Here is a 27,875-nt window from a genome sequence, read left to right on the forward strand (position 1 = left end):
CAGATCACATTTGATGGTGATTTTATGCAGAAATGTGAGAAATTCCAAAAGGTTCAAATACTTTTTCATACCACTGTTTCAGCAGCATTATTTGCAGATGTGGGTAGAGTAACCAAAAAAAACTACTCAAGTAAGAGTAGTGTTACTTCAAAATAATATTACTCAAGTAAAAGTAAAAGTAGTCATCCAAAAAATGTACTCAAGTAAAAGTAAAAAGGTATTTGGTGAAAAGAATACTCAAGTCATGAGTAACATTGTAACTGCTTAAGATGTTTGATTTTTTTTTTTTTTAAAACAATTGTATTTTTATCTTAGCACACAGTTATCTTTATTAACCGTTGGTATTATACTGTACTAGAAGATATTACATAACGAAATTAAGCCAAAAAAAAAAAAACAGCAACAACAACAACATTGAATTCTGGCGAGAGAAAAAAATCTACAGAAATGAAGCATTATTTGTCCAAAGAGCATGAGTGCCCTCTAGTGGAAAAACCATATTTCCTATTATGAAACTAAAAGGATTATATCTCCGGTTTTCCGTGGGCAATCGGAGCCAAATAAAAACTGGGAGAGTGATTAAAATCAGGGCTTTCGAGTCATGTTGGCAGTGGTGCAATATGTCAAATACCTATTTTTTTACGGTGCTTTAAAGATGCCACGTGATTGAAAAGGCCGACGTGATCATAGGACTGCAAGCTTGAGTCTGATTAGTATAATGGAGTCATGTGATTATTATTGCGACGTCTCATTGGTGAAACTGTTTGAGCCTCTGGCAAAAAAAAAAGAGTAAAATCTAAAATGTAGAAGAAAGAGGAAAAATTCAACGAGTAGTGTAGCCCAATATAGCAGAGTAAGAGTAGCGTTTCTTCTTCACAAATCTTGTCAAGTAGAAGTAAAAAGTATGGCTTACTAAAACTACTCTTAGACGTATATTTTTCTCCAAAGGTTACTCAAATAAATGTAACGGTAAAGCATTACTATCCCCCTCTGGTTTTTTGTCAAAACACTGAATTATAATGTCAGGTTCGAGGCTCTCATTTGTTGAGGAAGATTTTAAGGCCACTGGTCAACTAGAGCCATCCAGTGGAGTTTTTAGGAACTCGTAATGTACAATACATATTAGCCATGCAGTCGCATGCAAAAAAAGTTGCATGCATTAGGCCTACTAATGATCCGTGTACAGAAAGCATCTGGTCACTCAAATCATATTCCTTCGTGCAATGTCCAATGTGAGAAATAATTCATGTCACGTTTACTATAACAACGTGACGTATGAACGGGCGAACTCTATTTCCCCGATTGTAATTTAAAGTCAAATTTATAATAATTGTTTTCGTGATCAATGGTGTTATTATTGTCCTATTTAGCCTATTTATTTCAGACAAACTGACCCGTAACATAATCTGTTTCCATGGAAACGCTCTAAATACGGAAGCTCGCTGGGCGGGCTGGAGGTGAGACACAAGCGAAGAAGGGCAACAGGCGCAGGCGACAGGCAGGAGGAGCTCAAGAGGAGGCCATGGCAGTTCAGTTTGACTGACGTGGAAATCACCTGGAGTCCGCAAGTAACTTTGGCGGAAAGTATCGGAAGCAACATTTATCTCCTCCTCTAAACCCGAAGTCGACGCTCTCACGGTAACAAAGCAAAGCTCCCCCCCCAAAACAAAATGAGCCTGGACAAAGCCGAGCTGTGTGACTCACTTCTAACGTGGGTGAGTTTGACTTTAGCAGCGTAGCATTGTGCTAATGCTAACAGGTGACAGGACAACAGTGGCGTAATCAACATTAGCGCGTAAGGAACGTGCTTTGCGAGATGATACGATCACCTAAAATGACAAAATGGACGTAGTCGGCGTGTAAACAGGTGTGAAAGTTGAGCGCGCCCAGATAGCAACGCTAGTCCGCTCAGCTAACTCGGTCTCAGCAACTTGTTAAACTCTGTTGTCTTATCTTTTTCTTGACTACAGTGTCAGCAATTACCGATATAATTAAAACTTAATATGAGCGACTTCGGTTTTAACATATCAGCTTCTCGGCCAAAATAAGAATCAGCTGCCACGGGTGTGAGGGACTAAACCAGCACAAACAATTTATTCTAAACATCAATTCAGTGTTATCTAGTCACTGTTTACACATAGGTAAGGAAATCCATCTGTATGGCACAGTTCAACAAAAAGTAAATGAATGTGGATTAAAGTGCATTAAATAGGTAAATAACAATTAAAACAATGTTTCTTACAAATAAATGATAAAGTGAGAGAAAGTGACTCTTAAGTGGTTTGAGTGTAATTAACAGTCCTGGTTTGAATCTGGATTCTCCTTTTCTGGGTTTTCTGAAGATAATTTGGCTTGTTAGCCATATTTCAAAACGTGTTAAGCACAGGTGCAAAACTGGGCCAAGATTTCAGATCCAACCTGCCACGTCATTTTGTGTTGCACGTGAAAGTCATGTGCATCGACCTCATGTTTTTTCCCCTGGCTAAATTTGAATTTAAATGAAATTTCTGTAGTCCTCATTGAAAGATCAAGGACTACATAAATATGAGAATATTAACTGTTTTCACCCCCTTTAAAATATCTGAAGGAATGGACGTTTTGAAAATAAACATGTTTAGTTTTTGTTTTTTTATTAAACATATATAGAATTATAAATGTAAAATGAAAAATATATTTTAGAAAAAATTTACTGTATGTTCTTTTTGTAATTTTTTTAATTTTAATTTTATTTAGTTATCAAATCAAATCAAATTTATTTATATAGCCCTTTACAAAACCCGAAAGGTCCCCAAAGTGCTTTACAACAAAGACAAACATGGCACATAGTAAATAAAAGGCAGGAAAGTATTATACAATGACATTAGGAAGAAAAGAAAAGAAAAAAAGAAACGAAACATCGCATCACGATTAGTCAGACAGCAAACAAAACAATAAAACAGATAAAATCCGAAAACATTAAAAACCCTAAGGAAATAAAACCAGGCTAAACTAATCTTGGGGAAAGGCGAGTCTAAAAAGGTGTGTCTTTAAACAAGATTTAAAAAGGCCCAAATTTGTAGTGGTGCGGATCTCCGGGGGAAGACTATTCCATAACCTGGGTGCAGCAACCGCAAAAGATCGGTCTCCCCACTGTTTGAGTTTGGACCTTGGGACTTGCAAATGAAGTTGGCCGGTAGAGCGAAGAGTCCTGCCAGAGTTACGGATGGTTAAAATTTCTGATAAGTAAGAAGGAGCCTGGCCATTAATAGAATTAAAAACAAACAGTAAAAGTTTAAAATCAATTCTAAAATGGACTGGAAGCCAGTGGAGCGACGATAGCACGGGGGTAATATGTTCACGTCTAGGTGTATCTGTTAAAAATCGAGCAGCAGCATTTTGAACAAGTTGGAGACGAGAAACTGAGGACTTGGGAAGACCAACATAAAGTGCGTTGCAGTAATCCAGCCTCGAGCTTATAAAAGCGTGAATTGCTTTTTCCAAGTCGTGGCGAGTAAGAAAAGGCTTCACTTTGGCCAAGAGACGGAGCTGGAAAAAACTTGCTCTTACAACAGAACTAATCTGTTTTTCAAAGTTGAGCCTGCAATCGAATATCACTCCGAGATTTTTAACATGTGTTTTAGAAAAGGGAGCCAGAGTGCCAGGGTTGGGCTCAAGGGCATTTAACATAGAAGGTGTGCCAAAAGTAATATATTCAGTTTTGCTTTCGTTAAGATGTAAAAAGTTTTGCGCTAGCCACTGCTTCACATCGGATATGCACTCCATTAGTTATATTTATTTTATTTTTAATTCTTTTTTTTTTTTCAATTAAAAAAAAACGTACATATGTAAGTGAATATTTGTTTAAAAAACAAAACCAAAACTTGCGTATCTAAGAGTATATTATCAAGAGGCCAAAAAAAACGAGGATTCAGACCATTTTAGGTCAACAATTTCTCTGAACAATTACTCGACTATCAAAATAGTGTTCAAAATAGTAGCCGATTTATTTAAGACTCAATTTTTGTCGATTAGTCAAAATATTATGTCAGCCCTAGCTGGCAGATATGATGGCCCTCCAAAGGAAACAATAACTTCAATGTAGCCAGTGACACACCTGGTGTAAAAACTCCTCATGGGCCACAGGTGAGTGAGTGTGAATAGTTACATGCAATTGACTAGTGACCTGTCAAGGCCAAATCCTAAACTAATGAGAACAAATGAATGGATCGTCCCCCCCCCCCCCCAGAACACCTATTTTCTTTGTTGTTAAGTTGAGACTCAATTTAATAGACATTAAGAATAATAAAGGTAGTGTACTGTTTTTTAAAAACGTGTCTATATTACATTTTTAAATACAATTTACATGGTCAAAGGAACATACAAAGAACCTCATTAAGAAACTGAGGATTCATGTGACAACTCCATGTTAAAAAATAAAAATTGTGCATAGTACACAGTAATATTTCACGCAAATACCTGATAATTAATTTCCTGCCACTGACAATGATAGACGTCAACTGGGAAGACAGGCTGTGAATGCTCATCTTTCAGTGAAATTGACGGCACTAAACGTCCAATCCATTTTTACAGTCAAAACGTATTGGATGTCTAGCGCCATCAGTAGCAGCCAATGAGTTAATGTTATTCTCAAAATAAAAGACAAGATTAATCGGGGAACCTTATTTTTTTTAATGACTGTTTATGACAAGTTCGTCTTGCGATTTTATCTATTTGTTCTAGAGGTGGGAATCTTTGGGCACCTAACGATTTGATTACGATTCGGAGGCTCCGATTCGATTATAAATCGATTATTGATGAACCACAACCCCCCCCCCCCCCCCTTTTTAATTTTTTGTGCACTACTTCCAAAATTGTCCAAAAATCCTCTCAGGCTAAACAAACGACTATTTCAGTATCAAGTTAACCGTTAAAAACGGTAAATAAGATACTCAAGTCCCCATTCTGTATCGGCAGCTTTAAACTGCATTCAATTACTTTAATGTGAATCAACCGTTAAAGTTGTTAAACTTGCTCCCGTTATTCCATAATTTCCCTTCTGTGTACTTTCGACGTGAAAGTTTAAAACTGTTTCATCATTTAAAGATACATTCAAGTCAAGATTTTGCCTTTTTTTTTTTTTTTTAATAGATAAAAAGTAATTAGGTTCGCTACAACAGAGACTTCTAGAAAAGTCTACTGCTTTAAGATGGCGCCTATTTACTAGCGCGGGAAAGTCTGTCATTTCGCATCTAGTTCTTGGTATATGATCTAACACGGCCGTCGTCTGTCATTTCACATCTAGTTCTAGATATATGTGATATCTACCATAGATGTTTGTTGCCGTATGTTTGTAGCAACTAGCAACTGGGCGCTGTTTGTAGCGGTTGACGGCCGCAGTCAGGTATTATTGTTTTTTTTTTCATCTAGCGGCATGAGTTGAACATGATATTTACTCTCGGTCTGTTCCTCATTGCGTCCTGAAGATCGCGCTGTGTTTTATTTCCGCTTTACCTGGTATAATTCAATAATCGGAATTTGGATGTTTGTGAATCGTTCTCGAATCTTCCACAGCCTAATCGCGAATAATCTAAGAATCGGAAATTTCGCACGCCTCTAGTATGTACAGTAAATAATATAGTGTTCTTCACTTCTTATGTCAATTTTTTCAGTTGCAGACATTCCAGGTTCCATCATGCAACAGCAAGCAAGACCTAACAAGTGGAGTGGCCATAGCACACGTCCTAAACACGATGTAAGTATTTTATTTTACATGTATTTTACCAACCTTCAGGCTAGGGTTGGGTATCGAGCATCGCGCATCGATGGGACCCGCCTCTAACACTCTGACTCTCCCAGAACGTTCGAATTTTAAAATTCCGATTTCATGTTTCGATTCCCTGACCACCGAGCGGAACAAAATTGCTTCCGAAAACCACGAAGAAGCAGCTACAAGAAGCACGTGTTTGTGCACTGCATCTTGATTGCTGCGTCACCAGTAGGTAGATGGCGAGATAGTGTAAAGCGCTTTGAGCTCCTTGAAAGGTGGAAAAGCGCTATATAAGTATAACACCATTTACCATTTACAACCATGAACACCGTGTGGCGGCGCTCAAAAGTTTGGCTCAACTTTACAAAATAAAAAAAGACCAGTCAGCTCAGTGTAACATTCGCAACACAACTATATCATGCAAAGGTGGCTGCACGACCAATATGATTAAACACCTGCTTCTTCATGGAATACAAGTGCCGAGTAGCATAGCTGAGTGCCGCGCCGGTCCTCTAACCATTCAGAAAGGTAAGTATCACAATAAATTACCTGTCTTCTGCTGTTCCCGCAATCCAACCCCAGATTAAACAGTGGATGGATGGATGGATGGATGGATGGATGGATGGATGGATGGATGGATGGATGGATGGATGGATGGATGGATGGATGGATGGATGGAAAACAGTACGAGAAGCTGTCATATTACGTCGGGCTATGGTTGATATCATGTATATAGAACAACTGTAGGATGCAAAATGACACAGTCGGCAGCATTAGGACTAGAGGACTAGATGCGAAATGACAGACGTGCTGCCGTTAGCAAACAGCCGCCATCTTAAAGCAGTAGATACCTCCGTTAAAATCAACAGTATTAAGAGATCTTCAAATTATAATCAATCGAAGAATTTATACTAACGCTTCGTCGTAGCTCCCAGCTAAGGTACATGTGTGGCAAAAGAATATGTGTAAATGTTTTCTCCGTGAGCTTTTGAAAAATGAACATCTTTTTGAAAGTGCACTCCCATGGAAAGAAACTTCATCACATTCAAGTTCAAAGAGTGATATTTATATACAAGTTAAAAATAGCCCTGTTAGAAGTTCATATAATTCATAAATTTCATATTAATTGTATTAATAATGGATAATAATAATTTTAAAGTCATATAATTTAAAAAAAAATCATCCAGAAGTTAAGACATTAATATAAACTAATACATTTTTAAACTCTATAAATTTTTTGACCCTGTGTCTTTGTATTATTTTTTACTCTGCCTCTTAAAAGAATCTGGAATCGAAACTGGAATCATTCAATTTCAAACTATGCCCAACCCTACTTCAGGTGATGATGATATTTTTGACCAAAATAGGTGTGAACCTAATGTTGTTCCACCTATCTGAAATTAAGTTGTCACGTTACCAGCCAAAAATAAGTGAAACCTTCAAATGTGTCAATAGTGTAGACAATATTATATAGTTTCCAATTCATCACTTGTTTTCTCTTGTCCTGTCATCATCAGAGACCCCTCTTGGTTTAATGAGACCTGGCTGGTTAGAATCAAGGAAGAGAGTGGCGACAACTGGCGCCTCAAGGCAATGACAAATTCTGTACAACAAAAGTGTTTTTTTTAATTTTTTTTTTATTTTATTTTATTTTTTTAAACTAACCATATTGATTTTCACATGTAGGTCAGCAACTTGAAAAAGATCCTCAAGAGCATGCTGGAATATTACCATGATGTAAGAAATATTTTAATTTCATAAACATTTGATCCGCTTACAGTTGCATATTTTTTCTGGGTAAAAAAAAAATACATCAATCGTTTGCCAAGCTGTCCACACAGTTGAAGCCATATTTGTCTTGGCTTGTTCTATTGTTGTAATCTCATTTTCATCAACAGATACTGGGTCACCAAGTGTTGGAAGAGCATTTGCCAGATGTAAATCTCATTGGTGAGATGGGGGACATCACTGAACTTGGCAAGCTAGTGCAGCTTGTGTTGGGCTGTGCTGTCAGCTGTGAAAAGAAGCAAGGTAAAAACAGTGGTTTACTACAGCGATTTTAAAACACTCAAAACAGGTTTAAGCCTTTATAGGGCATACATTGAGCCCATTGGCTGCCATTGACAGCACTAGACGCCCAATTCATTTGGTTCGTTCATTCGCTCCTCCAAATCCAAATGGATTGGATGTCTACTGGTTGATTTTATTTTGTGAAAGAAACAACAACAAAATATATATATTTTTTTCAATCACATGCAATAAAAAAATGTATTCATAAAATCAATTCATCACCCAGGCCTAACAACCTTTAGGGGAAACAGGGAGTAGTTAGAATTCATATCACATGATTCTTGTTTTATAACTCATCCGGCGTCATAGCAAACTGAGTGGCTCATTTGAGAACAATTTTCGGCTTATGCTTTGTAAAGAGGATCAAAATGATCAGGTCATGCAAGCTTAGCTGCTTCGACTCCTTGGCAGAAGAAGCGGTGCGAGTTTTCTTTTCAGGAGATTGTTTGTCGCTAATCTGTTTTTTGGCTGCACTTTCACCGCTCTCTGCATTTTCTTAAACCCAGAGCAAATCCAGCAGATAATGACACTTGAGGAATCTGTCCAACATGTCGTCATGACAGCAATTCAGGAGGTAAGTCGCCCTTCTGTGATCCGCTCTTGCAGACGTTGTCAGTCCTTGGTTAATTTACAATCAAAGAATGCCTCCTGATTTGGAGACTGAATTAAGTGCCAGGAAGCATTGTTATTTCAAAATTTTGTTGTTGTATAAATATTCATCTGTCTACTCAATCTTCATTTGGTATGCATATTGAATGTGATCCAATACAAGAACTATATAGTTCAGTTTTTACAAAATGGATAATGTTTGATTAGGAAAACAGAAGAACACTGATTTTCAACGTTACTCCCTTCCAAAAGTCTGACTCAAGCCAAAATTAGGAACATTGAAGGAATATTTTCTTTGATTCAAATTATTTCCTATGCATTCCAGATACACACATCAAAAACAAATACATTTGCATTTTTTTTCAAAGCCATTGACAATAGTTGACATCAATCATGTGGCTCTTTTTACCCTTCTGCTTTGAATTTAAGTTAATTTGCCACTAGTGGACATCTAATTCATTTGAACTGGGAGGGAAGGAACTTTCATTCACTCACTGCAGCCCTCCCAGTTTAAATTGATCGGATTTTTATTGTTGTCAGTGACAACCAATGAGTTATAGAGTATAACATACATCAAAATAGGTGGAATTCTATCTCTAAATGGATAAATCAATGAATTGTATCTTTTGTTGAAGCATTTTTATGGTGTGTGGAAAAACTGCAAAGATGGAAAACGAATCCTCAATTTTACTTCTTTATTGCAAGTTCTATCTGGAATTTAATTGATTTTCTGATGATCTTAAAGCTGCACTTAAAAACTCTTTTGCCTCGTATAGTGACTTATTAAACAGTTGCACATAACACTTATTCATGAAAACATTTCAAATACCAACATCCATATGGCTTTTTTTTCTGAACGATTAATATTAACGAATGCTATATTGAGGGTGATAATAGTTAAAAGTAGGGCATGCGAAAACGGAGGTTCCATTCTAGTGTCATTTTCAAAATGTTTATTGCGTCATCATTGGTGCTGTGGAAAGTCATCCACTGTCACCTAATTTATGTAAAAATGTTTTTTGAAAATAAATCTGTAAATGTGCCGTTGGCCAGTGTTTGTGCTGTCCAATGGTCGGTAAGCATGTAATACTTTTCCATATCCGGTAGGTGGGAACAGGTGGCTAATTACTTTGTTTAGTGATGCGTAGGCATGTGCCGATATGATAACCTTAAGCCAAAATATCACGTTATCGTGGTATTACAATTACAGAGAAAAAAAACTGTTTTTGCCATTGAACAGGATTTTTATTTTTCAAAACATTAGCAAATTGGAACCTAAATATAATAAGTTAAAATAAATAACAAAATAATCTAAATAAAATGTAAATAAATGCAGTCATTCAGGTGAGACTAAAGCAACAGCTTAACATTATTACCATCACAACAAAAATGCATAAAAAGCACGTGTGTATGACTCGTATCATGTTTACATTACTCTTTCTCAACACAGTTAGTTGCCAGAGAGAAAAAAAAAACACGTTTTACCACCGCTAGACACTCTAAACACGTTAGAGTTAACTCTCGTAGCAAGTGGGAAACGTTCATGACTGTGTTTACTAACCTTTAATTTTGTATAAATGCGAAATCATATTAGAGGTATTGCCTCCTCTGCAGGCAGCCTTTGCGAACATGTTTTACATGTCGGTTGGCCCCCCCTCTTCCAAGCCGCAGCCGTCTGTAACTTTTCTGTAGCCGAAGTATTTCCGTACCAGCGATTTCGTTTTCTTCGATGGGGGAAATTTTTCAGGAGTTTCACCGCCTCTAGCCATTGTGTAGCAGAGCTGACTAATTGACGCGGAGCAACAACCGGTGGGGGAGGGTTGGGCCTTGCAGCTGCAAGCGAGGGATTTCTCCATGCGTTTTTGGGACATAAAAAATAGCTAATACCTTTGGGGACGATATGACGGAAAATTTGTGTGGTTTTGAAACCTTGTCGGTTTCATACCATGGTTACCTTGAACACTGATGTAGCTCTCCACTGAGTTTTAATCACAGTGTATCAAACTAAGCATTACTATGTTTCTGTGAACAGTCAAGATTTTTATTGACTTTGGTCATTGGTTTGTAGCTTCTATCAAGAGAGCCCCCATCTGAACCAGGAAGCCCAGAGACCTATGGAGATTTTGATTACCAGGTGAAAGGAAAAAAAATGTTTCTCTCTTCTCTATAAGCCTTCACTTTTCTCCAAACAGCATTTGTAACCTTCCTGACAATTCTGTGTTGCAGTCCAGGAAATATTATTTTCTAAGTGAGGAGGCAGGGGAAAAAGAGGACCTTCGTCAGCACTGTCGGGACCTGGAACATCAGGTTTGTTTATGAAGTCTTGTAAAGAGAATGCAAACATCAAGAATTGCTTTGCTGCATGGTATTTGTTCAGCATGTGCGTGCTGGCCTTCATTGATTAGTGCGACTGAGTTTGTTTTGATTGGAGGTTGTGTAACTCTGGCTTGTTTTTCTGCTGTTTAGGGATAAGGAATTGATTTGAAGTCATTGGCTGCCATTGACTGCGATAGATATCCAATCTATTTGAACTGGCATGCAGAATGAATGAATCTTCATTTGCTGCCAGGCCTCCCGGCTCAATTGAATTGGATGACAACTAGTGATAAACTCATTTAAATTCACAGCAGAAGGATGAACTATTAAATTGGACGTCTATCATCGTCAATGACAGAGTTTAAATAAACCCACGCAACAAAGTTACAATGTCATTGAGTGTTGCGTAACATCAAGCTAAAACTGACACGTTGCGTTTGGATGAAGCTTCAGCCAACTCAAATTTACACTGCTTCTTTCAGCCCACCTGTTTGTTTACTTGCATAGCCCACGCTTTAGGGATTAGTCACTTGTTGTTTTGAAATCAATTTGCTGTTGGTGGTCCTGTGCTAAAGCATGCAATCTGTCCTTAAAGTGCAGTGAAGGTTGCGAGGATTCCATCAGGTAAGTAGCCACTCCCTCTTCTTTAATATTGCGATGCTGGCACGTCTAACCTTTGAAGACTCCACTTGCTTGGCCGAAACGTCAACATTAGGGATGCACCGAAATTAAAATCCTTGATCGAAACCGAAAACTGAATTTGAGAAAACTAAGGCCGAAAACTGAAATCAATTATTAAAAAATTAATGAAAAAAATATGGGATTTTTATATTTTCATTTTAGATAGGAAGTTTTATTTGATACTGACATTTCAGCAATGCACAAACTAAAATAAGATTGAACAAAATTAAATGCTTAACGTGACCCACGATAGAGCATGAAGCGTGTTCGAAATGCTAATATGTTGTTGGTTCACATACACCCTCTTTGTACTTCATTTTTACTATTTGTATTATATTTTGTTTTTGGATGGTAATTGAAGGGATCAACTTTTCTCGAAATGGCCCTTGAACCCAACACCACCCATTCGAGTCACCAAAAGAGAGGTCAGTTTTGATTGCCTGCACACAGGCAGAAGTGCAAAATAAAAGTTTTCAAATCTGGAAAGACAACCTGGTAGCCTTGTTTTTAGCTGCTCAAAGGGGGCATGAAGATGTGCGATTGAATGTCGCGGGTGCTTTTCCACTCCAAGTGATAACTACAGTAATAGGTACAGTGAGCCAACACATCCTCATTCACTGCTCGAGTACACTTGAAGTTCATGCTGCAGAGCTTTTTGTTTGCGCCAACAATACTTTAAGTTTAGGGTGGGGCCAGTCTTTTCAAATGGAAACGACTTTTCTAGTCACTTTTCGCCCGAAAATTTCAAGCCAACGAATTTTCGGTGCATCTCTAATAAATATACTGTCCACGACATACTTGGCCTCAGTCAAACTAATTTCTTCCCCCAACTGACCTCAAAACAGTATTATGCACTGATCGTCTATTTAATTGTATTCAATCCTTTACCCAAAGCACCAACATAAAATTAACAACTTCACCATTGAGACAGTTCCACCCGCCTGGGAACATTTTGTACCAGCTGACTAAGTCTTGAGGAGTAAGCATGTAAAATGAGAACATAGCATGCGTCTACTTAATAAGTGGCAACTTTATTTTCTGTGACTCAGTCATATGCTTGGATGGTTACGGTTGTTTTCTCAAGAAAGCCTATCTTCTGTCTGCATTGTCAATCCCTCTCTTGATTCCTGAATGTAAGCCTTTCTTTGCAGTGTTCCCCTCAAGTTTCTCTCTATTTTCCTCCTTAGCTGTCTGTGGCCCAGGAGGAAAAGTTGTCGCTCCAAACAGAGAATCGTTCCTTGAAGGAGAAGCTGAGCCGCTGCGACTCGCTGGACATCTCCAGCACTGCCATCACTGGGAAGAAGCTGTTGCTTTTGCAAAGTCAGATGGAGCAGCTTCAGGAGGAGAACTACAGGTTAAATTATTATTACATTATACTCCTGAACTGTGTGTGTGTCTTTCATCCTTCTGCTGTGAATTTAATATTTATTCATCAATGGTAGACATTCGTTCATTTGCTGCCAACAGTCCCAGTTCAAATGTATTGGGCATCTATCGCTGTTAATTAGTACTTAAATGTAGAGTCTTACAAAATGGCAATCTTGAAAACCAGTTTGAACAACCATAAAGCAATTACAATGTATTACAGTGCAATGGCAGAGAGCCGGGACAGGTTCGTTCACATATCAACCACAAGATGTCGCCATTTCACTTTTTAAACTTTTGTAGCGCACTAGACAGGTTTATAAAGCACTGGGGGGAAACCCTGACCCATGTTTAGTTCAGACACTCAAATTCATTGTTATAATGGAGTTCGTTGATGGGGTTAATGGAGTTTTTGAATCCTTTGAAATTCCTTTGTCTTAACCTTTTTCTTGGTTCATATAACTTGTTCTACTCAGACTGGAGAACAGTCGAGATGACATGCGAGTGCGTGCGGACATGCTGGAGCGAGAGTTGGCCAACGTGCAACAAAGAAATGAAGATTTGACCAGTCTAGCACAAGAAGCACAAACCCTCAAAGATGAGATGGACATTCTCAGGTGAGACTACTTAATTTTATCCAAGTCTTTTGTCATTTATGAACCTTTATTGGCCAAGTATATTGGAAATTTAGAATAATAATGGAATTTCCCAGTTTCATCCTGCCCACCACTGCTTGATTTCTTTCTATCCTGAAAGGTAGTTTCTCTAATAACATTAGCTTGGCATCCTAATGTTGTAATCAGAACGCATCTTCATAACACGGTTTTGTATGCAAAATTAAATTAAGTCAGCTGACATGAGCGCAAGATACCCCTCTGAATTCTACAATGCTATATATATCATTTCCCCTATTTCATAGGTGTCAAACTTGACCAGATCTGGTTTATCACATCATTTTGTGTGGCTCCAAAAAAGTAAATCGTATGCATCGACCTAAAATTTTCTCTAGTCATTAATGACAGATTGAGGACACATAAATCAGAATATTGGTTTTTTTCCTTCCTTCTTTTTTTTTTTTTTTTTAATATTTTATTAAAATTTCCTTTTTAAACAATAAGAGAATAATATTTTTTACTGTTTTGTTTTTTAAAAAATCTTAATTTAAAAATGCAAAAGGTAATATTTATTTTCCAATTTTAATTAAAAATACAAATTTAAAAATGAAATTTCCCCTTTTTTTTTTTTTTTTTACGTAAATGGGGAAAAAATGCAATTCTTTGGTTAACAGTAGCTCAAAAAATTGGATTTGGAAAATTTGGAGGTAAACGATGTCTGTAAATTTAATAATTGACTTAAAATAGGATCATTTGATAATCGATTAGTTGCAGTGATGTTTTTGGCAGCCCTTTTAATTTTCGTCTTAATCGTTTGGACGGAAATACTTATTAGTCTGTCATATTTTAGTTATTTCAAAAGAATAACACATTTCAAAATGTGTTCGTCTAGTTTTAGTCAAAAATTCTCAATGTTTTTGTCTCTAAACTTCAAAAGTTTAGTCCATGAATAAATAAATAATAAAAGGTTTCCAACAATTTTGAATGAACATTGACAGGCAAGAACATAAATAAGAGTCTACAAGGACATCAACATCTTCATGATGATAATACACACTCAGCAGGATAACAGCACATTAGTTGCAATTAAACTCACCTGGACGCTACGAACTGTATGTAAAATGTTTTCCAAGAATTTAAGACGACACTCAAGTCACCGTGCTTAATGCTAACGCGAACGCTATGCTAATGTGAACGCTATGTTAGCACTACAAGTTAGTTTAGTGTGTGATGATCACTCAGCACAGACCTATAAAGGCTAAAGCAAAACAAGAAAACAAAACTTACCAAGCGGCATCTGATGCCTTTCACAAAAGGAGCCTGGAATGGTCACAGTAAGCCGTAAGCAGTAAACGTGTCTGGGGGTCGGGGGAGAGGCGCAGCAGGTCACATGAGTGACATGAGGAAACACTGATTTAATGTGTGCTAACTACACATACGATAAGAAATGATCACACATTGTGAGCTTATGACGGAAACTATGGTGAATTTTCTTTTCGTTCTCATCTCGTCGACAGCTGTCATCCATCTTGTTATGTTTTAGTCTCTCAGGACATCTTTTGAGCTCGTCATCGTGACGTCATAGTTATGAAGAAATGGTTTGTTGCCGAAATATTTTCGTTATCGTTGACAAAAGCAACACTGATTAGTTGTTGATTAATCGTGGCAGCCCTAGTTGGCAGATATAATGGCTGTCAAAAGGAAACCATAACCACGATGTGGTCTGCAACAAATATGAGTTTGTCATTCCTTATATCTGTAATGCTGTGTTTGGTGCTCATGAATGCTGCTGTCCAAGAAGCATATTCAATTATTCAGTATAATGTTTAAAAATATCTCCCATTTGTGTTTCTTGTTTTATTAGTAAACTTTTGAAACAAGTCGTTTGGCATCTATGATGACACATCAAAACACAATTGAATGTGGGAATTCATGTGAATGCCTAAAGCTCCATTATCATCTTCCACTCACAGAAACAACTCCCACACTACCCACACACAGACGTCCATTCACCTCCTCACTCTGACATCTGTGTTGATAAAAGACATTTCATGCATTGATGCCGCTTTGCGTCAGAGCATCAAGTAGAGTGAGGAGCCAATCGGGAACGATCGCACGTTCATATCCTGGCCAGGCACGTGTCTGTAGGGATGCTTTGTACTTATGTGATGCTCCTCCCGCCCTTCAGGCACTCCTCCAACCGGGTGAACCAGCTGGAAACTTTGGTGGAGACTTACAAGAGGAAGCTGGAAGATCTGGGTGACCTCCGCAGACAGGTGCGCCTCCTGGAGGAGCGCAACACCATGTACATGCAGCGCACCTGCGAACTAGAGGAGGAGCTCCGCAGGGCCAATGTCTTCCGTGCTCAGCTGGACACATACAAGAAACAGGCAAGTTGAGGAGTGGGAGGTAGAGCCATACTTTTTCAGTGTGTGCTATAAAACAGTCTGGCCTGAGCTGGTGCCTCGAGAGCCGTGTGGTTCTTGTGTAAGTTTCTCGCCAACTCAGCCTGTTGCTATGCCCTCTGACTCGTAGGCTCACGAGCTTAGCGCCAAGCACCAAGCCGAGGCCATGAAAGCTGAGAAGTGGCAATTTGAGTACAAGAACCTTAATGACAAATATAATGCACTCAAGGAGGAGAAAGAAGTGAGTTATTAACTTGGAACTTCAGTACAATGTCACTGAAACATTGATTTTCTCCCGCTCAAATTAAAAATGTTTGTTTGCAGCGTCTAATGTCTGAGAGGGACACGCTTCGGGAGACAAATGATGAGCTGAGATGTGCACAAGTCCAACAGAAGTGTCTCAGCGGCGCAGGTAAGTTTAACATGGATGATGGTCAGTGCTGAAGAAATGACTCAACAAATGTAACAATTTGTTAAAACACAGCAATTGTCAGGGAAAATCTTTATTGAAATAAACTTTGCGAAAGGCAAGGCAATTTTATTTCTGTAGCAAAATTCAGCACAAGGTAATTCAAAGTAGAGCTGCACTGATTTTTTGGCCCTGATACCGTTACCTGCCTGTGCAGTATCGGCCGATACCACTTCGTTTGAAATATATATGAATGAAGAGGTACATCCTTGGATGTGAAATCATTGCAATCGTGGCTTTGTCAGGCTGCTGTTTACCTTTGTGAAACAGGAAAAAGACTACAAAGTGAATCCAGTAGAACTTTTTATTGCATACCTGGTATGGGTGACAATAGTTAAATAAACCTTTGGCTCTAAAAGGTCAAAATATTGCTAAATGCGTGAAATTAAAACATGTTTAATACTAGCCCAAAAGTAAAAATACAATTAATGAACCGAACTTTTTTAAACCCTGAGTTTTGGCTCTCAAAGGCCAAACGGTGCAATTTTCATTAAATTATAAGCAATAATAATTGACCACAGCATCCTGTCTGTTAGGCTACGTCTACACTAGGACGGATAATGGCCTTAAACGTGTAATTAGTTGGACTATACGGCATGTCGGCTATACTAGTATGCCTATTATCCGGATTAGTTATTAGACGCATAATGTAGGCGGGTAATGTTTCTCACCGCCTACGCGCCGCCCAATATGGACTGCTCTCTCCGTACAACATTCCGATACTCAGATAGGGACGTCATGCCGTCGCTGTTTTTAGTGCGAAAAGCCAAGCGTGCTCTCCCTTCACTCTCGCTCCTGCGTGATGTGTTCAATTGCGATCACGAAAAAAAAGTAATCACAAAATAATGACAGTCTAGAATGTGTAGTAATTTTGAAATTTGCCTCGGGCAAGCAATGAGTTTCCGGTTCAGAGGTAAACTGCGCAGGCGATGACGTAAAACATTAGGGGGCGTGGCTCAGTGGTAGAGTAGTTGTCCCCCAACCCAGAGGTTGTGGATTCGATTCTTTGCCCTGATTAACTCACCTAAGTATCCTTGAGCAAGATACTAAAGGTCCCACATTGCTCCTGGTGCTGCGTCACCAGTAGGTAGATGGCGATGTAGTGTGAAGCGCTTTGAACGCCTTGAAAGGTGGAAAAGCGCTATACAAGTATAACACCATTTACCATTAGGCCTCTCCTTTCTACGCATGCGTAGTTTGCGCAAATGCAGGCATACCTTGCAGAAGCTTAAACAAAGTGTGGACAGGTATAAAAATAGTCTGTAAAATACCCTGGAGAAAATTATCTGTCCTAGTGTAGATGTAGCCTTAGCCTCCCTCTTTGTGCACCAGCAGCAACATAACTAAACTCCAGCTATAGCTACGCACGAATTCAAACAGCGGACGAGTGGGTCTCTCTGACACACACGCACGCACGCACACACACACACACACACATACACTTAGCCGCTTAGCTTGGTTCTACAGCACTTTGTCCTTTGAAATAAGGAATTGTTCCAAATTGGGAATTAAAAGTTGCGTTTCGTATTGAACCAATACTGAATATTTATAAATGGATACATTTCTATGCATTTTAGGAGTTTTGCGGATGTCCCTTTTTTTCGTTGCCTGTATGGCTTTGGGCGCGAAGGAGGAGTCCCTTATTTCTATTTCTGAAAGGCGGCAACCCCCCTTGTAAAACTGGTCTCAAATTACTGCGACATTTCTTTCAGTAAAAGACAATAAAAGTAAAGTAGACGAAGTGAACTGACCAGGGATTCTTGCTCCGGTCCAGCCTCCGTCCTCTGGATGGCAGTCCTGCTGTTGCAGCCTCAAACTCTTTGTGTTCGTTCACATGTTTCGTCTTAAAATGTTATATCAGGTTCGAGGTATTGAAACTGGCCGATTTAACCCCACCTTTCGAAATTTTCAGGCGGCAAATCTTGCATGCAGCCATAGTACTGGACAGAGATCTTTCTATGCTGAAATACTGTATTTCCAGACCGCCGACATTTTCCTCCTAGTTTGTTTTTCGTCCATATGAAAAAACTGCCCCGGCATTGGTTAAGAGCAGCTATTGGCCCACTCTCATTGGTCTGGAGCAGGTCAATAGCGATAGCTGCTTGGCATGCAAAGTGATCACGTGTGATCACACAACAAAGAAGTGTAGTGAGCATCAGAAGAAAGAAGGCTGCAGCCAAGTGTTATAATACTGGATCGGTAAACTGTATCGGCGCCCTATTTGTTGGTATTCGCTGATACCGCCATTTTATCACTGGATCTGCCCCCCCCCCCCCCGCCAATACTGGCATCGGTATCTGTGCATCTTTAATTCAAAGTGCTTTCCATCACATTAAAATCAGCAAGACACATTTAAGAAATAGAAATTAAAACACAAGGATACATAAAAGTCAAGTTAAATCCGTAAGACAGTTAAGTAGAAACAAAATTTAATAAATGGATAAAAAGCAAAGGTCATACAATTGGGTGTTTGAATATTCATATGCTGTAGGAAACAATAGCACTTTTAGGCCTGATTTAAGAGCTAACACTTTCCCCCTTTTTCTTGAAACACACAGCAAACCGATTTCAGGTGACCTAAGGGGTCTAGATTCTACATGGGGATCAAGCATGTATTTTGGTCCAAGGCAATTAATTTGACTCACAGGAAGCTAGTGTAATGATTTCATGACAGGTGTTATGTGGTCTAGTTTCCTTGTGTTTGTAATGACTCTCGCAGCAGCCTTCTGGATTAGCTGCAGTTTCCTGATTGTTTTTTTTTTAAGACCTGTAAACACACCATTGCAATAATCCAATCTACTAAAAATGAATGCATGGATATTCCATGTCTCGTTTGGACAGAACCCACTCATGTGTTGCATGATTGTCATTGGTGGTTCAATAATCTTACAGTTAGAAGAAATGGCACCAGTGCTTTGAATAAATTAGTTGTATTCATTTTTTTTCTTTGGTAAAGCTTCAAAGGTTCCATTTCTAATATAATCTCTCCACAGGGGACTTGTGTGACAAAGAGGCCGCAGTAGGAAACCTCGCTGCTGAGATCATGCCCACAGAGCTCAAGTGCGTATAAATCTTGACGTGTAAATGGCTTACGTTGTTGAGATGTCCCATTTTACTGTGAATGTGAATTTTTACATGGAGTTTTACAAAAAGAGATTCATGGAATGCAGTTTGGGGGGAAAAAAAAAAAAAAAAATCAGTGCAATTTACTGCTATGGTGGAGAGCTGGGACAGGTTTGTTCACATATTGTGTTAATTCCAGGGAGACAGTGGTGCGCTTACAGAGTGAAAACAAGATGCTGTGCGTCCAGGAGGAAACCTACAGGCAGAAAGTAGTGGAGGTGCAGGCTGAGCTCGAGGGGGCTCAGCGCAGCAAGAATGCTCTCGAAACCCAAAACAGGTAGGTGACAGCCTGCCGTCGACCTACGTCGCAAGAATAAATCAACTCCTACCCACTCTGTGCTGCCATATCGTGTGTTCCTTGACATTATGAAGGGTGTTTGGCTGAGGGTAGGAGTGATATCTGCCTAAATGTCAAATCACCCTCTGGACCGTGTGGGCGGACTGGAGGACAGACAGCAGAAAGCCAGATTGTCTCTTGTCTGCGTGTGCGAGTGTTTATATGCCTGCGGGCATGTGGACATGTGGGTGGACTGAGTGTGTGCAGCCAGGCAACACCAGGCCCAAGGTGTGGGAAGCATCTTCAGTAACAGGAGGAGAGGATTGGCTTGAGTATGCTCAGTAGAGCGTGGCGCCGCATGGCCCGGCAGCGCACAGATGCACAAGGATCAACACTTTTCACTACTTATCTTCTTCCCACACTTTTAACTTTTGCATTTCATCCCTCCTTCTATACTCGCTCCTCCAAAATAAAGCTATTGTTCTGTCTCTTCAGGCTTCAACAGCAGCAGATCTCAGAGTTGCGTTCTCAGGTTGAGGAGCTCCAGAAAGCACTCCAAGAGCAGGACAGCAAGACTGAGGATGTGAGCGATTTGTTTCAGTCTCTTGTCATGTTACTAACCTTGACAAAATATACACAGAGATGACAAAACTATCACAAAAAATGTAATAAATTGAACAATCCGATGCTAATTTTCAAGCAAACATTCTAAGCCTGGGGAAAAAAATGACTGTTTGCTTGATTGCTGTTGCAGTTTTTGTCCTACTTTAACTAATTTGTGTGGGAATTGAAACCGTTTGCTGAGTCAGCGTTAACTCCTGCCCTTCTTCTGTCTGTGTGTCTTGTCCCTTCTCGCCTGCCCCACCAAACAACCGTGCCAAAATCAGGCCATCGTAAGTACGGCCCACCCTCTGTCCAAATGGCCTGTGATTCAACTCTTAACAGCTTGAATTTACAGCTTTTATTTTATGTTTGTGTGTAATGTGTCCATTTAAAGGAGCATCAGGATGGTTTAGAATTTAATCATGTAATGTCATTTTTTCCTTTTTATAGTCATCCTTATTGAAGAGAAAGCTGGAGGAGCATTTGTAAGTGGTTCCAGTTGACTCCAAAAGTGTTAAAAGTCTAATGTGCCAACAGAATACTCTTATGTCATTCCAGAGAGATGCTCCATGAAGCTCATACTGATCTCCAAAAGAAAAGAGAAGTCATTGATGACCTGGAGCCCAAGGTGGACAGCAACAGTTGAGTTTTTTTTTTTCTTCTCCAAAATGATTTTTCCCATCCTTTTTCCAATTTGAGATGATGCTTGTACAGTGCCTTGCAAAAATATTCGGCCCCCTTGAATCTTGCAACCTTTCGCCACTTTTCAGGCTTCAAACATAAAGATATGAAATTTAATTTTTTTGTCAAGAATCAACAACAAGTGGGACACAATCGTGAAGTGGAACAACATTTATTGGATAATTTAAACTTTTTTAACAAATAAAAAACTGAAAAGTGGGGCGTGCAATATTATTCGGCCCCTTTACTTTCAGTGCAGCAAACTCACTCCAGAAGTTCAGTGAGGATCTCTGAATGATCCAATGTTGTCCTAAATGACCGATGATGATAAATAGAATCCAACTGTGTGTAATCAAGTCTCCGTATAAATGCACCTGCTCTGTGATAGTCTGAGGGTTCTGTTTAAAGTGCAGAGAGCATTATGAAAACCAAGGAACACACCAGGCAGGTCCGAGATACTGTTGTGGAGAAGTTTAAAGCCGGATTTGGATACAAAAAGATTTCCCAAGCTTTAAACATCTCAAGGAGCACTGTGCAAGCCATCATATTGAAATGGAAGGAGCATCAGACCACTGCAAATCTACCACGACCCGGCCGTCCTTCCAAACATTCTTCTCAAACAAGGAGAAAACTGATCAGAGATGCAGCCAAGAGGCCCATGATCACTCTGGATGAACTGCAGAGATCTACAGCTGAGGTTGGAGAGTCTGTCCATAGGACAACAATCAGTCGTACACTGCACAAATCTGGCCTTTATGGAAGAGTGGCAAGAAGAAAGCCATTTCTCAAAGATATCCATATAAAGTCTCGTTTAAAGTTTGCCACAAGCCACCTGGGAGACACACCAAACATGTGGAAGAAGGTGCTCTGGTCAGATGAAACCAAAATTGAACTTTTTGGCCACAATGCAAAACGATATGTTTGGCGTAAAAGCAACACAGCTCATCACCCTGAACACACCATCCCCACTGTCAAACATGGTGGTGGCAGCATCATGGTTATGGCCTGCTTTTCTTCAGCAGGGACAGGGAAGATGGTTAAAATTGACGGGAAGATGGATGCAGCCAAATACAGGAACATTCTGGAAGAAAACCTGTTGGTATCTGCACAAGACCTGAGACTGGGACGGAGATTTATCTTCCAACAGGACAATGATCCAAAACATAAAGCCAAATCTACAATGGAATGGTTCAAAAATAAACGTATCCAGGTGTTAGAATGGCCAAGTCAAAGTCCAGACCTGAATCCAATCGAGAATCTGTGGAAAGAGCTGAAGACTGCTGTTCACAAACACTCTCCATCCAACCTCACTGAGCTCGAGCTGTTTTGCAAGGAAGAATGGGCAAGAATGTCAGTGTCTCGATGTGCAAAACTGATAGAAACATACCCCAAGCGACTTGCAGCTGTAATTGGAGCAAAAGGTGGCGCTACAAAGTATTAACGCAAGGGGGCCGAATAATATTGCACGCCCCACTTTTCAGTTTTTTATTTGTTAAAATAGTTTAAATTATCCAATAAATTTTGTTCCACTTCACGATTGTGTCCCACTTGTTGTTGATTCTTGACAAAAAATTAAAATTTTACATCTTTATGTTTGAAGCCTGAAATGTGGCGAAAGGTTGCAAGATTCAAGGGGGCTGAATACTTTTGCAAGGCACTGTAAATGTTGTTAACAAAAAAAATGTTTCACTCAGTGGCAAAGAAGATAGACGAACTCCAGGAGATCCTGCGGAAGAAGGACGAGGACATGAAACAGATGGAGGAGCGATACAAGCGCTATGTGGAGAAGGCAAAAACGGTCAGTCACTTTCACAGTAACATCATTGGCTTAATGTGTCACATATTGCTGGTATTAAGGTTGTCAAAGTATTGAATTTGATAAAGATATTAATACTGAAATGTTTTATCTGGATAGAATATTTGATTTCAAGACTGGGACGAGGCGCCACAGTAGCTATGGCGCTGTGCATTAGCGTTAGCGCCTAGTTTGACTGCGGCTTTTAGGGAAGAAGCGGGCTTGACATCGGTCATAAAAAAAATTAAGTGGGGAGGGGGGAGGATAAGCCTGTGAATGCTTGGTTTTCTTTCTGTGCTCCAAATGAGCAACATCTCAGGATTGCTTACACGGCCTAGAGTCGGGACAAACTCCGCATCTGTGTGCCTCATGCATGCTATCGATCCATATAAACTTTGAATATAAGACTAAACGGGGATTATTTATGTCTGTTTTTTGTGTCCTCTTTTTAGACATCAAAATATGATCACCCTAGAATGACATTGAGCAAGCATGTGTACTCATTTGTTTTGATGTTCCTGCGCATGCGGGTCAGTTTGCTCAGCGCATCTCAGATTCCGAATTGGTGCACATGCATGATACTTGAACGGGCTCAATGGACAAAGGCAGTCTGAACGGGCACGCCCAAAAAACTGATATGACAAAAAAAATCAGAATTGTGCATTAAGACCTATGGTATGAACCTAGCCTATTTGTGCTGCCGTCCCCCAAAATATAAAGTAGTAACTGCACAAATAAACAGTCTCATGAAGAACTTGGTAAACTGTTGCTATATTTACTTTTTAGCAAAAAAAAAAAAAAAAAAAAAAACTAAAAGAAACTAATTATTTTGTTAATCATTCACGAAAAAAAAAAAAATCATAAAATTGATTTAACATCCAGGCTTAATTGTTAGCGATAGTGTTATTACGAAGCCTATAGGGGTTAGGGGTTATCATATTCGTGATGATGGTTTGGCAAAATCTATTAGGGTCACAGCTATCGATTATTTAAGTAATCGGTTAATCTATCAAGTAGTTCGAATAATTGAGTAATTGGACTAGGAACATTTTTTGCATTGCAGAATAAATTTTAGGAGATGTAAAACAAAGGCTTGCTAAGATTTTTCAAAAGAGGATTTGAACGAAGCATAATTGCACTTTCATTTCATAAGAGCAATAAATGCGTTTAAAATAAATAAACCAAAGCTTAGCCTCAAACATTATAAATAAATAATGATGAGGATCGAAATACAACAAAACAATTGGCTCACTTGCATAGCAAAAGTCCGCTAGCTTGAATGCTATCGAATGCTAACATTTTTTTACTTTACAAAGATCTTAACAAATCGTTCACATATCCCCCCCCCCCCAAAAAAAAAAAAAAAACTGCAAAATATACATCTAAACCAAAATACGAATGCATAAACAATCATTTTAGCTCAAACAAAAACTTACAGCCTTATGTTGGTCTTAACAGGGCGCAGCTGGATCCAGCCATGTTAGAAGAATTATGTCGCATTCACTGCTGCCACTAGAGGGGTGTATCCACAATAAAACTCAATGCAAACACTTTCAAAACCATTTTAATGCCTCTCTAATTAAACGAATCCTCAAAGCAGCAAAATTTGATCCAAAGCTTTTTTTAAATTGAATTACCCCAGTTAATCGATTAATCGTTGCAGCACTACTATTAACACTGTCGTATTAATGATGAGATCGGAAAAAAAAATGTTAGCATTCTTTCCACTGACGAAAAAGCATGTAACCTACATCAATTATACATGTATACGTATATAGGTGGTCAAGACCCTGGATCCAAAACAACAGCCGGTGACTGTAGCACCTGACATCCTGGCTTTGAAGAACCAGCTGACAGAAAAGGACCGAAAAATCCATCACCTTGAGGTATGACAATATTATTTAACTCGTACCTTGCTTCATTTCACTGATCAACCTCATGCTAACAACGTATTTTGTCCCACACGTCGCTAATGTGTTCCTGTGCTAAGCGTGATTATGAAAAGAGCCGCTCAAGACACGACCAGGAGGAGAAACTCATCATTAGCGCTTGGTACAAAATGGTAAGAACCCCTCTCGATTTTCTTGAAGTTTGATTATCATTGGCTGCTATTGACGGCGATAGGCGTCTAATACATTTCCTGTGAATTTAAATGAGTTTACCACTGTGGTTTCAGGGGATGGCTTTGCATCAGAGAGTGGCAGGCGAGAGGCTGAGCTTGCCCAACCAGTCCATGTCCTTCCTGGCTCAGCAGAGGCTGGCCACCAACGCTAAGCGAGGCCTTGCTCGAACCCACCCGAGATAACTGTTCTGTCTCCGTGCCTTTGACTGCTTTACTGCACATGCCCCCTGGTGGCGTTACACGGTACCGCATAGCCATAATTTGAATGGGGCGGCTTACCTGTGTTTGGAAGAGCAACAACAAAAAAATCCTGTCTCACCTTTTAAGGTGAAATGTAGTCTTTTGGAGAACTGTATAGTGTTTTTAATTTTTTTTTTTTAAATTTCTTTTTAGCCACTTTCACTAGAGTTAGCGTTGCTAGAATTCTAGTGTAGTCATACAGTCTTCCGATGACTTATTGAACAGAGGAAGAATAGGAATGTGGCGTTGCAGCACAGCCGTGAATAAGGTTGATGTTAGCCACGCTGAAATACCTCAAGTAACTCTTTCAGTGCCATTAACGGTGACAGATGTCCAGTTATATTTGAAATGAATTTTTCGCTAGTAGACGTTCAACCCATTTGAAATGGGAGGGTAGGAACATTCGTTCTTGCGCTGCCACCCTACGGCTTCAAATGGATTGGACGTCTAGCGCTGTCAATGGCATGCAATGAGTTAATACACTGTAATAAGTACCACTACTTGAACTACACTTGGTTGGCTGTTTATTTTTTTTTCTTTTTCATGTGAATGGGCTCAATCTGCACAATAGGATATGTCCTATCTTTAAACTTGTTTTCACTTGAATAGTCCTGAAACAAAGTTCACATGATCAGCCAAAGCACTTTCCCATAGTGGCCTTTAAAATGTCACCAAATCCTTCCTTGTGTGGTTCAAAATGAAGTATGTTCATAGACTTGGTATGGTATATTTTCGGTGTACTAATCATTTGGACTCCCTATCTTGTCATATTTTCTGTAGATGTTGGTAGAAAAGCATGTCACACTGTGTGTTTGTTTAGATTTATTAGCTTATTTGCATGTCCTAATTCTCATGAGTTTTATTTCATGAGACTTTTTTTTTTCCCCCCTCCTCATTTTTTGAAGCAGGGTAAGAATGGTCGTGGGTCAAACCTTAAATGCACTCACCACTTTAGACACTACAGAAATGTGAATGTAGGCAACTGAATGCCTCCAAATACATAATGTGATGGACGTTGCAACACTAAAACTATTTTAAAATTGAATTTTACTACTATACTTAAAGCAGACTGTTCTCAAGTTTGCACTACAAGATAACTACTGCTTATTTTCTACAGATGAGTTACCGTAATTCGACCATATCATAATATTCAATGTTAAAGCTGCTGCTTCGTGTCTTGTCCTTCATCTTGTTAACATATGCTGTTGTCTTTACAGACCAAAATTTACGTGCACATTTTTTTTGTGGTTTATCATTGGTGTGGTGTGTTTGATGTTTTCACATTTTCTCATATTTGTTAGAAAATTGGTCGAGACGATCGCATACTGTACTTGATGCTTGATACTTGAGGGTCTGACACGTCAAACATTTAGTAGTCTTTTCCAGTTTTGCACTACAAATAAATGGGAGTTTAAGATAAAAATGGTTGCTGGTGATTTGTATTTCATTACAGTGGTTTCATCCAGGATGTTAGAGAAACTCATTTAATTTAGTGATAGAATTGGTTGTTTAAAAAAAAAAAAATCAACATGCAAAGGTGATGATTCAATTCAATTTTATTTGTATAGCCCTGGATCACAACGTTGTCTCAAAGGGCTTTGCAGAGGCAATATGAGGGTAATGTCATTTAGTATTAATGCTGCTTAGTACTCTAACAAAGGAAGTGGTCTAATTGCTAAATGAAAACACTAGTGTGAAAGTGATATATACAGTATACAATTCAAACAAACCAAACGCCAGGGATTTCAGTTGCTTTCAATTACCGTAATTTTTCTGCTACTTTTCCCCCTCATTTCCAATCCTGCGGCTTATTTGTTGATTTATTTGGGTTAATGGGTAACATTTTATTTTGACACAAGACTGTCATAAGACCGTGGAAATTATGACGTGACACTATCATGGAATGCTTACGACAGATGTGATTACGTGCCATCGGGCAAATTATGTTACTAACTCCATTTATGTCCAGCTCAGATCTTTGACATCCATACAAAAGGAGATAATTTGCCAAATGACACTACATGACATCTGTTATAAGCATACATTAATGCTCATGACAATGTCATGTCATAATTATGATTGTCTTATGACACGTCTTACAGCACCACTGTCAAAGTGTTGCCAAATACCCTAACTAGCAATTAATGAAACAACTCAAACAGTAACTGAAGAAATACTTAGCACATAACATGAATTCTGATTATTTACATCTGTAGCGCTGCAATGCATGCTAGGAGGCATACTGGACAACAGTTTTGACAGCATGTGGAAGCAGTGGTTGACTCTCCCCCAAGGGAGCATTGATGGCCAAATGAAGCTTTGAACCAATTGGCGGCAAAGCTTCATGGTGGCTCATTTGGTCTTATGAAAGTCTTATGATTCCACGGTTAAATCAAGTGTTACCAGTTTTTCACTAAATTTGATATCATTTGAGATGTAAACATGACAAACTGCACGGTCAAGTTTAATGCAACCAAGCAGGTCTAATGTTGAACAATATAAGATACATTCCTCCAAATCTGAATGAAAAAAATCTAAGATCTGTGCTATGGGCCAGTCTTGGTTTAGTGGTCTGATGATGCTGCAGGCACAAAGATGAAAACATACATTTTGGCCTGCTTAAAAAAAACATGCTGTCTAAATGAGAAGAAATTTTAATGGAAATTCATTTCGGTTTTAGCTTGCTCCCTTAGATATAAGGGTTTGGTTAATGCACGTGTGAAACACGTGTGGTTCGGTACCTGTAGCAAGGTCAAGAA

General features: G+C 39.0%; 1 protein-coding gene across 2 annotated transcripts; it reads left to right on the forward strand.

The window, feature by feature from the left end:
- The first annotated feature begins 1,444 nt into the window (after nucleotides 1-1,444).
- LOC130904343 (protein Hook homolog 2-like) lies at nucleotides 1,445-26,541 on the forward strand. Of its 2 annotated transcripts, XM_057817048.1 has the most exons (23): nucleotides 1,445-1,715; nucleotides 5,649-5,731; nucleotides 7,264-7,336; nucleotides 7,433-7,483; nucleotides 7,645-7,777; nucleotides 8,323-8,390; nucleotides 10,494-10,559; nucleotides 10,652-10,732; nucleotides 12,610-12,776; nucleotides 13,264-13,404; nucleotides 15,590-15,791; nucleotides 15,937-16,047; nucleotides 16,131-16,218; nucleotides 19,269-19,335; nucleotides 19,538-19,675; nucleotides 20,171-20,258; nucleotides 20,563-20,568; nucleotides 20,729-20,763; nucleotides 20,837-20,919; nucleotides 22,654-22,757; nucleotides 24,533-24,640; nucleotides 24,745-24,816; nucleotides 24,931-26,541. In XM_057817048.1, the coding sequence occupies exons 1-23, from the start codon at nucleotides 1,671-1,673 to the stop codon at nucleotides 25,057-25,059; spliced, it is 2,139 nt and encodes a 712-aa protein (XP_057673031.1). In that variant the 5' UTR covers nucleotides 1,445-1,670; the 3' UTR covers nucleotides 25,060-26,541. The 2 variants fall into 2 exon arrangements, with proteins under 2 accessions (XP_057673031.1, XP_057673032.1); XM_057817049.1 differs by lacking the exon at nucleotides 20,563-20,568.
- Nucleotides 26,542-27,875: the final 1,334 nt, after the last annotated feature.

Source organism: Corythoichthys intestinalis, chromosome 16 (assembly GCF_030265065.1).
Source record: "Corythoichthys intestinalis isolate RoL2023-P3 chromosome 16, ASM3026506v1, whole genome shotgun sequence".
Lineage (NCBI taxonomy): Eukaryota > Metazoa > Chordata > Actinopteri > Syngnathiformes > Syngnathidae > Corythoichthys > Corythoichthys intestinalis.